Source organism: Corvus brachyrhynchos, unplaced genomic scaffold, assembly GCF_000691975.1.
Source record: "Corvus brachyrhynchos isolate BGI_N302 unplaced genomic scaffold, ASM69197v1 scaffold130, whole genome shotgun sequence".
NCBI classification, from domain to species: Eukaryota; Metazoa; Chordata; class Aves; order Passeriformes; family Corvidae; genus Corvus; species Corvus brachyrhynchos.
In genome coordinates this window covers 1,355,894-1,366,556 of record NW_008236193.1, presented here as the reverse complement: position 1 = coordinate 1,366,556, position 10,663 = coordinate 1,355,894, and the positions used below count along the sequence as shown (strand labels likewise).

Genomic DNA, 10,663 nt, shown 5'->3' with positions numbered 1-10,663 from the left:
GCCTTGGTCCCTGCTGCTCAGCCCTGCCTATGCCAGTCCTCATCATCCCTGTCCCAGTCCTCATCATCCCTGTCCCCATCCTTGTCCCCATCTCCATCACCGCCCCCATTACCGCCCCCATTCCCCTCCTCATCCCATTCCCATTCCTGTCCCCATTCCCATCCGCTTTCCTGTCCCTATCCCCATTCCAATCCCTACCCTACGCCCATCCCCGTTCCCATCCCTATCCCAGCCCTGCTGACTGTCCTGCCCCTCATCCTGCACTGGGGACCCTGATCTGCACCACGCCCTGATGCTTGGTTCCCCACCCCTGTGGATGCACCCGTGTCACCTTCAGAGGCCGTGCCCCTCTGGGACCTGCTGGCCCCGGGGCGGGAGGACCCTGTGGCACAGGGCTCCCAGGCCTTGCCCAAGCGGGTGCTGGGGCCCCAGGGCAGGTGCCCACTGTGGGCACAGGGCTCTGCTGGGGGATCCTGGCCTGGCACAGGTGGGTGCTGCCAACCCTGGGGAGGGGGCATTCTTGGGGTCAGCTCCTTTGTACACCTGAGGGAAGCAGAATGTTCACTCCTCTAAACATTCCTGGTCTCCACGAGCAACAAGGATGAATATATCCATCCCTCACTACCCTCCCCCCACAGATTTCAATCACTCCCTGTGAAAAATGTGCATCTTATTTTATTTGCCAGCGTCTTGGACCCTGGTTTCTGGCTCTTCCTTCTTGTTCTGTCTTTTTCCGTTGCCTTAAAGGGATTTTCGAGTGTCTGTGTTTTCTCTCCATGAAGGAATTCACACACCGTGATGGAGCTGCTGTCGGCTCTGTTCCGATTGGAGCAGATGGAGCCCTTCTGCTCCCTCCCCACGGGGCGCTTCCTCCTGCTGCCCCAGCGCTCTGTCCCTGCTCTGCACCGCGCAGCCTCGAGCAGGGAGCTGCCTCTCCTCCTACTCTGGATTTTGGAGCCAAGTCCCCGCTTCCCACTGCTCACTGGGTCTGCCCGACGTGAGCCCCCTGGGACCAAGGCTGCAGTGGGTTCCGGGGCCGAGCTTCTCCACTCAAGCCCCCAGCAGTTCTGCCTGCATCCCACTGCTGTTGCTTGGAGCCCTGCAGCTCAGGCACGGCCCCAGGAAAAGGCTTTTCATCTTGTCCGAAAATGCCTGGCAGGAGGATTTCTCTTTCGAGGAGTCCCCATGCCATCTCCGACCATTTCCCAGGCTGCTGCTGTCCGAACGGTGAGAGGCCTCAGAGAATGCACCCAGCAGCAACAGCTCAGGGTGGAGTCGTGGAGGTTAAAGAGGAATTTTGGAAATTCCAGCAGGCACACACTCCAGAAAGTCCCAAGCCCCCTCTGCCAGCCACTGTTTTCATATTTATTTCATGGTCAGAAGGAATTTTTCAAGTGAGGAAAGAGGAAAAAAAGCCCTGGTAGGAAATACTGCAGGAGAAAAAGAAACAATAAAATTGTGAACTTCATTTTCCACATCTTTGTGGTTTTGGGGGGTCCCTCAGTGCTTCCCCCTGACACTATTGCTAGAGAGGAGCTGGGGACATAGAGGGGTGGTAGTGATGGGGAGGGGGTTCCACTGCCTCCCCCCCCCTCCCCCCCCCCTTCTCTGCTGGGCCTGGGGTCCCTGCAAGGCTCTTTGGGGTGCCCCTGGCTGGCCTGTGCCCCCTCACAGGTCATGGCCCCTCTGCCAAGGACAGATCTGCCACCATACCCCCCCACCTCTGAGTAGGGCTGTAGAGGCAGCCAAAGCTCTGCCAAAAATTCCCCGGTGGAATCTGAAAAATGAAAATTCTGCTTTTCAGCTTGCATTGCTGGTTTTTGGCATCCCAGGAGGGAGTGAGCTGGCAGGAGTCATGCCCATGGAGCCCAAGGCTGGAGCACTTGGCACCCCAAGAGCCCTCTGGACTGGAAAACACCAACCCCCGAGTCACTGGGACAAACAGGGAAGCACAGTTTCATGTGCTGGCTATTGCTGTGCGTGAATGATGTCAGGCAAAATGAATCCTGTGTGAGCTCTGCTCCCTGCCCACCGTTACCCAACACTGGAGCTTGTCCTGGGAAATGACAGGGTTACTCCGGGTGCCGCAGCAGACGTGTTCCCACTGGTTATTTTCTGCAGTGGCAGGAGAGAGGGAATGTGAGAAGCCAAGGCCTGTTGAGAAGCCACGTGATTTATGCGTTTTCCTTTGGCTGCGTTTTCCTATTGCGACTTCTCAAATTTGCCCTGAGAAATAAAAATTTCTGAAGTACACAAATGCAAAGCCCTCAGAGGCCATGAGCTGCCTCAGGCTGGGAATGACCACAGGCTGATGGGAAGGTGTTCTCCACAGAGCTGGGTGCTCTCGAGTTAAAATGGAGCTTAAAACGGCCTGGCCAGCAGGGTGTGAGCTCCTGGGGTGTTTCTCCATGCCCTGCTCTGTCCTGTGTGGAAAAGAGCTATGGTCATAATCTCTGTGGGGCTCCAGCTGCCCAGCTTGGCTTGGGGCCAGGGCAGGATCAAGGTTTGGTCCCAGGGGATGAAGGAGCCTTTCCCCTGTGCAGGTCCCCAGGAGGGACCCCATGAAGACACTGCCCCAGCCCAGTGGCCTTGGGACCCAGAGCAGCACAGGGAGCAGCAGGGCACAACAATGGCTCTCGGGGCTCTCTGTGGGTGTCTGGGGTGAGCCCTTGGGCAGGGAAGAGCAGACTCCAGAGGAAGTTATTTTCTGTGGAGGTTCTCTCAGGAACCAAGGGATGCTCCCACCCCCATCCTTCAATCCCTGCCCTTATTCCTCTCACTATATCCATCCCTATCCCTTCTTCCATGCAAGCCAGACACTTGCTCAGACAACCCCACCAGCTCAGACACCCAGGAAAGGCAGCATCACCAGTACACATCAAAAGTAGCTCCTTCAAACAGCCCCACATTCATGGCAGCACATCCCTGTCCTCATCCCTGTTCCTGTTCCGTGCACGTCAGGCTGTGAGCGGGTGGACTCTGGTGAGTGTTTTTGTTCTCTGCCTTTTTGGCAGAGAACATCCCACTCCTTCCCAGGCTGACCTGGCAGGTCACTGTGTGAAAGTTCAGCCTGGTCTGAACTCGCACGAATTCCTGCAGCTGCTCAGCCCCGGGCTCGCATCACCGGGAGGGATGGTTGGATGATTTATAGGAAGGATGCTCACAGTGTTGCTTTGTTGTTAGAAATTGCAAACATAAGGGAGACTCCAGTAAAAGGGACTAGGACATGTGAAATACATCGTCACGGCTTCAAGGATAAATTTAGGTTTTCCAGAGGAGCAGTTACTCTGATTTGGCAGAGGTCAGGAAACATCCAACACGGATTTCCTGTTGGCCCCCATCTGGGCACAGCAGCATGTCTCGCCCAGACAGGCACTGGCAGCATTCCTGGACAGAGTGGGTGCCCCATCCAGTCTCTGCTCACACCTGGTCCTCCAAGGATTCATCCATCGCACACCGTGGTCTGGTCCTGCAGCCAAACAGCTTGCTAAACCCCCACCCCTGAGGTCACCTATTCCCTCTCTTCCCAAGCAAGTTTGCTGGCTCAGACTTTGTCACTCCCCACTCTGGAGAGCAGCCATGCAGCTCCTGCCACCTGCCCAGGTTGGTTGTACCCCAACCCTCACTGCCCCGAGGGGACAGCAGGGTGGCACAGGCTGCCAGAGCACAGCCTCATCCTTTCCCAGGGCTGGGGACATCCTCTCACCCCTGTCACAGGATACCCAAAACTTCTGCTCTCAGCTGCTTCTTGAGCAGAGATTAATTTCCAAGCAGGGTCAGTCAGAAGATGGAAAATTGGCCATAGCCGTCCACCCCAGTGAGAAGCAGCTCCATTGGGAGCTCAGCCATGTCCCTGGATTCCATTCCCACCCTCTCTCCTCTGGCTTTCCCTGCCAGCACGGGGCAGCCCTGGGTAAACCACTGGCAGCCCAAGTGAGGCAAGATGCAATTACCCAGGTTGCCGTATCTTCTGAGGGCTCCAGAGGATGGGTGAGGGTTGCAGCCACCCTGGGGTCCCTCTCACCTAGGGAAGGTCCTGGGCCCATTAGCCCAGAGCAGGGAGGCCCGTTTTCATGTTTGAAAAGCCGACATAAAAGGCCAGCAATGCTCTTGGTCCAAGCAGCCTCCGCATTTTCCTGGCGAGCCTGGATGAACGTTATGCAAGTCTTCACTCCCCTTTATTCTTCCTGCCATCCCGGGCTCTGTGGGGAGCACCGGGGTTACTGTGCAGAAGGTCTCACATGCCAGAAGGCAGGAAACCAGAGGGCTTGGGGTAACGTGGGAGGCTTCGCAGCCAGAGAAATCCGACCCTTATTTTTTACAGTCATCTCTCAGTTTAACCAACATGCGTTTCACATTAGGGACTCCAGCTGGCTGAGCTTGCAGCTAAGGGCTCAGGGAGCTCCAGGTTCCTGGGGATGAGGCTACCCCTTGGCACACTCAGTCTGCTCATAGGCCCATGTGGGAAGGGCCAGACCACAGGGACCAGGACTGGTCTCTGCTCTCTTTGTGAGACAATGGTGGCTTCTATTTTATCAGCAGCCTTTGGCTAGTGGCACACAATGGATTTGGTAGAGCCTTTGGTGGGCATGAGGGTGACAAGGGATTTCTCCAGTACTTTCTGGACATCCTTTCATTTCATTCATAGTTTCTGAAAGGAGATGCCCAGAGGCACTGGAAGGAGAGAGCCGCTGTGGCAAGTACAAGCAAAGCCCACAGAGTTCATCCACAGCCCTGTTGTCACTCCAGGCCAACCATCTCCTCCTCTGTGATGGGACAGAGCCAGCTCTGGCACTGCTTGGCATTTATCAGTCAGCATCTGCTGGCGGCCGTGACCCCTCTGTCCTGCTGGCACAGCCCCTCACAGGCTGACGCAACACGAACAGCTTTTTTTGGCTGCGTTGTGTGAAAAACTGCCAGGTCACTTCTGCTGCCCAGGAAGGTTTTTAGCTGTTCCAGGACATTCAGGATGGGTGTCCACAAGAACCCCTGGGGATGCGCCCTCCTGTCCAGCACCCTGCTGGGCGAGTGCTGGGTAAGAGCTCTGTGGGCTCCTCACCCACAGCCAGCAGCAGCCACATCCCCAAGGGCTCTGCTAGATCTCTGCCTGTCCCCATGGGTCCACAGCTGCTTTTCCTCCTGGGAAGAGACTTCCAGGAAGCAGAGCTTTATACGGGAGAATGACAGGGGACATATTCCTCATGCAGCAGCAAAGAGCAAAGCGTGCAAATTTTGAGGCACCATCCTAAAAACCCCAGCTGGGGATCAAACCTCTTCCCACACATCTCCCTGCTTGGTTCGTGACTAAGACAACGTGATGCTCGGGTTCCTTGTCTGGCTCTGCTGGCCGAAGCTCAGGGCCAGGCAGGGCTGTGCCTGCAGGGACCAGGCGAGGTGGCGGTGACGTCTCTCTGCCCCCCTCTCCAGACCGTGCGCTCAGCTGCGTAACGGAGTGTCCGGGAACGCTGCCTGGGCTGCGTCTGGGAAGTGGGGATATTTCCTGCTGTAAAGGGAAGGGTCCTTTGGTTGCAGACCAAAAATAAAGTGATGAAAACAAGGCTTTGTCTGTTGCATGCATTTTCCAATGGGAAATATATCTTAATCTTTAGTCAAGATTTTTCTGCATTTTCATGCTCGGCTTCTGGATTTTTCCAGATTTTTACACCCCGCCTCACAGGACATACAGGCACTGGGAGATGAAAAAAACTGTGAAAACCTGAAAAGAAACAGATGAAAATGCCCCAAAGCATCAAGAATCCCAGCAGCCCCTTTCCCATCCCCCTCGCTGGCAAAACAGCAGCAGTGGCTGAGGAAGCTCCAGATCCCCAGAAGGGCTGGGAGAGAAGAGCTGGCCCCATTTCCAGCCATGGCTCTTTCCTTGCTCTGACAGGGACTTTGGCTGATTTTTGGTTTCCTAAACCGAGTGTTTTGCTGCCCATGGGGTGGATCTGAGCTCTCCCCAGAACAGCAGCACTGTCCCTGCTGCTGGGCTCGGCTTCCCAAGTGGGGGCTGCCCAGCACCCAGTACTCACAGGTACTTCCCCCGAGGCATCCCACACCCAGAATCCATCACTCAGCACTGAGATACATCCCCTGGGGCATCCTGCACCCAGAACCTTCCACCCCAGTGCACAGCACCCATGGAATACCTCGCCTGGGGCATCCCACACCTGGAACCCAGTACCCAGCACTCACAAGTACCTCTGCAGGAGCATCCTACATCCAGCTTTCCTCATCCTCAGGTCAGAGAGGAGCATGTGCCATGCAGTGGTTCTGCTAGGACAGGACAGAGCAGCATCTGATTAGTTTGAATTTCTTAAAAAAACAAAGGCTGTGGGGTTTTTACCTGGCAGACGGGTGTTTCTGCTCCCAGGGCTTTGCTTGGCACTGTAAGAAACTTGATGTGGGTCCAAGTCTGCACCTGAGCTTTGAGCTTGGATGCTGCTGTTGGACCACCTCACTCACCTGGAGCTGAGCATGTGCCCTCGGGAGGTGCCCACGTTTGACATCTGGTGATCCCCCACACAAGGAAATTCAAATACCTAGACAAGAATGCAGCTACACACTCAGGGGACCTGGAAATTGTTTACCCACTGCAAAGCACAGAGAAAAGGCAAATTCTGAGTCCAAGAAAACCCTTCCATCCCCAAAAAAGAGTCCAAAATGGGGAGTTTCCTGTCAATCAAAGTGGCCAACGTTTCCATGATCAGGAGCTGGCAGTGATCACCTGAGACCATAGAGCATTGTGGCTCCTCCATTCCAGCTGAAAAGTAGGGTTTGTGCTGGGGAGTGTCACTTTTAACAGTGGTTTTGTGGTTCCCACCTGCTAAGTGGCCATTTCCAAACCCACTCAGATCAGTGCCCTTGACTGGGCAGGGTCTTCCTTTGGGAGAAACTCTCTGGGGAGAGAAAGGTCAGGGGTTGGTCCCAGCCATCTCAGTTCCCTTGCCCATGAGGTAGGAGTGGCCCCAGGCAAGTCCCCCTGGATGACTTTCCATGCATTCCTTGATGGGGACCTGACTTTCATCAGGAGTTCCCCTGGACCCACCAGAGAAAGCCCACCAGCATTTCTGGTGCATGTTCCCTCTCTCGGTGCGAGGCTACCCAGGAACTCCCTGTCACCAGCCTCTCCCGGGACTCCGCAGAAAATGGGAATTTCATCGGGAGAGCACTATCGCAGCAGGGCTGGACCTTCCAGTGGCTCAGGGCTGCCTTCAGCACCATCCAGTTGGGGCAGTTTATGGGTTGTGGCATCACCAGCACCAGGCTCAGGCCTCGTGGCTGTTCCCCCACCTGTCCCTGTTCCCAGGTGCTCCCAGCCACTGGTGACACACGGCAACCTCACAGGGCTGGGAGCCGCTGGCACTCGCTGCTCTCCATTCGCTGCTGAGTCTTGCTGAGGTGCTGATGACTTTCTGGGGAAGAGCCTCACCACAGCCTCAGGGCTTTGGTGAAACCCAGCTGTGCAGCCAGTTCAGGCAATGCTCGTTTGCACAACCACATCCTGTAAATGTTTGCAAACCCCACTCAGCTCCTTGGGATGATTTTGTGGGACATCAGCAGGACCAGGTAGGAGGGACACTGTCCTCCTGGCTTCTTCCCCAGGATGGTTCCTTCCTCTCTCCCAAATCTTTCTAACACCCTGAGCTGGTGTGAGGGGTGGAGCTCTGCCTGGCTCTGCATCTCCTTTATCCTTGGACTTCAGGACATGTAGCAAAAATAGCTGTCAGAAAGGGGAAAGTGACCTTTGCCATTTGAGTAACTGTTTGCTGTGTCAGCACAGGACTAACGTGTTTGGGGATTTTGTGCAAAGTTCCAGCGGCTCTGAGCCAGGGCCAGATTTTCACCTCCCTGTTGGTAGCCATGAATAACACCAGGAATGTGGCCTCATAATCCCTGCTCAGGGAGGCACTTGGGAGAGGAGGTGCCTTCCAGGGAATGTGAGTGCTGACTGTAGGATTCCCTGTGTGTCTCCATGCCAGAAATGCTCCCCTGACTGGTTGACCAACCATGGAATGGGAAGGGGAAGGCCACAGCAATGGGATGGAATAGAATGGGATGGAAGGAATGGAAGGGGTATGCTTCAGGGATGCGATGGGAAGACAAAGGCTGCAGGCATGGAATGGGAAAGGCTGCAGGAATGGGCTCAGGAATGCGCAAAGGTGTGTGTGTTTTTAATCCTCACCCCATGATAGTCTTGAACACACAAACCCAAAAGCTGAAAATCTGTTCCACTGCCTTCTTGGTTCAGTCAAGGGGCTCATGTTGGCCATGGGGGCAATAAATGGGTCTCTTGGGGAGCTGAGAGCCTGTCTGGCCGCCCAGAGGGCCAGGGACAAGGCAGCTGAGCTGGACCCCCGGGTCTGGGGGCCCTGAGTACCCTCAGAGTGCTGCGGCTGAGGGCTCCAGACCAGGGAGAGCAGAGCGCTGCCCGCAGGTGACCGGGCCCACACCTGCCCCTGTGGCCTTTCTGCCCAGCTTGGCAAACCCAGCCCAGAGAGTGAAATTAGAAGCAATTAAAAATTAAGCTTGGCTGAGGCTCAGATCAAACTTTCTACCAATTTTAGCTGCTTGTTACTTTGGAGACAACATGCACTGGAGTTCAACTGGTGACGCAACGCAGAGGGGATTTCTGCTCCCGTGGGGCTCTGAGCCAGGGATAGACATGAGGGCTGCCAGTGGCTGGAGCAGAACAAGCTGAGGTTGGAACCAAAGTACAGAGAGGGCAGGACCTGCAGCACCTGATGTCTCATTTGAAAATTTGCATCTTTCTGCTTTCTGATTAATTCTTGCTCAATTAATTCCTATCCTCTTCCAGAGGAAAAAAGGAGCTTTAAAGCCAAGGAGAGAAACAAGACACTGATTAAAATTTCCAGCAAAGACCCCCATGACCCTCCAGTGAAGGAGGAATGCCCGGGGTCCCTACAGAACCTCTGATGCAGTGTGGGGGTGGGCTGGGGGCTGGTGTGGTGGGCTGGGTTCGATGGCCAGGGTGTCACCCTGGCATTGCCTGGAGAGCTTCCACTGCCACCTTGGCCACCTCGGCCACCTCGAACACTGACTGATGGGCAGCACAGCTTGGTCCAAAGCAAACAGGGCTGAGGTCAGGAGCAAGGACAGTGGATGGCAGTGATGCTGGGCGGTGGCACCACCCACAACCGCCCCTGAGAGGGTGATCCAGTGGGGACAGGCCCCTCGGCAGCACCAATGGGCGCCGGCTGGCAGCAGCCCCGCAGCGAACCCGTCACCACCTTCACAGTGCCGTGGAAAAGAAGGAAACCTCCCCTCTAAAGGCATTTCCCAGCTGTGGGGTGTATGCAGGACGAGACCAGGTGATGTCACAGGGGATCTCTCACCATCCTGCAAACTGTCCCAGCTGATCTCAGGGTAACCCAGTCCTGCCGGCAGGCTCAGAGAGACCCTGTCCCAGTGCCATGCTGTGGCACTAACCCCTGCTGGGTGGGCAGGTGAGCAAGTGAGCCACCAGGCTATCTGTCACCTGAGGGATACCACAGCCAAAAAGAAATTAAGCCCCCAGCCACCCACTGCAGCACCTCTTCGTTGCAGAGAAGTGGGAGATTTCAGGCTCTGCAGAGCCCATGGATAGTGTTACTGTCCTCTCTGATTTCACTTGGAAGGGACTTGGAGAAGGCAAGATGCCATCATGATGGGCAGTCATCTAAGAGCCAGGGACAGCTGGGTGGCTCGGGGCAGATGGCCCAGCTGGGGCACAGCCCCTCGCCCCAAAGTGCACCTTTGAGTGCCTGTGGTGGGGATGGACACGAGCAACTGTGGGGCTCCTTGGGCCAAACGTCTGTGTGGGACTGAGCCATGTCCTTGCCTGTGGCATCAACTGGGTCACCCTGATGTGCAGCGAGTGCCTCGGGTCTCAGACATGGCTCCAGCACTCCAGACGGCTGCTGGAGAGGCGACTGCCACCCCTCATTTGCGTTACCCTGACAATATTCCCCATAACTGACTGAACGAATCATGCAGGGCTGTAAGAGCTCCCTAATTAACACAGTTATTATTAGCAATGTCAGGACAGGTTTGAAAAAGGCAAGTTCAGAGTCCCTGTGTCTGACAGCAAGTGGTGAGTGGGATGATGGGACCATTCCACATGACCATGATGTCCTCTCTGTCACTTGGGAATCCTGACCGCATCCGGACTGTGGGAGCAGGGACATCCCTAGGTGCCAGATGGGTTGGATGGGCTTCACAGGCACTGGTGGTCCAGGCATGGGAGCCTTTGCACAGGATGAGTGGGGTCATGTTGTTGCCAGTCTTTCCCACCAGCCAAGACACTGCTGTTGGCTCATACCCAGGCACATCCCAAGGGAATCGGGACCTTCATTACTCAGGCCAAGACTCCTGGTGATGCCAACAGCTGGATGTGCAGGGGGAGCAAGGTGAGAGGGTTCTGCTGGGTGCAGGGAAGTGTGCTGGCCATCCTGCAGGATGAGTGGGGTCATGTTGTTGCCAGTCTTTCCCACCAGCCAAGACACTGCTGTTGGCTCATACCCAGGCACATCCCAAGGGAATCGGGACCTTCATTACTCAGGCCAAGACTCCTGGTGATGCCAACAGCTGGATGTGCAGGGGGAGCAAGGTGAGAGGGTTCTGCTGGGTGCAGGGAAGTGTGCTGGCCATCCTGCAGTGCTGC

At 55.7% G+C, this 10,663-nt stretch overlaps 1 protein-coding gene across 1 annotated transcript in view; it reads right to left on the bottom strand.

The window, feature by feature from the left end:
- Positions 1-10,663, bottom strand: part of ANGPTL4 (angiopoietin like 4) — a 44,159-nt gene that overhangs the window by 9,076 nt on the left and 24,420 nt on the right. The window contains exons 3-4 of the mRNA XM_017739070.1: positions 2,039-2,115; positions 265-526 (exon numbers count right to left, since the gene is read on the bottom strand). Coding sequence (XP_017594559.1) covers positions 265-526; positions 2,039-2,115 — 339 coding nt within the window. The remainder of the gene's footprint in view (positions 1-264; positions 527-2,038; positions 2,116-10,663) is intronic.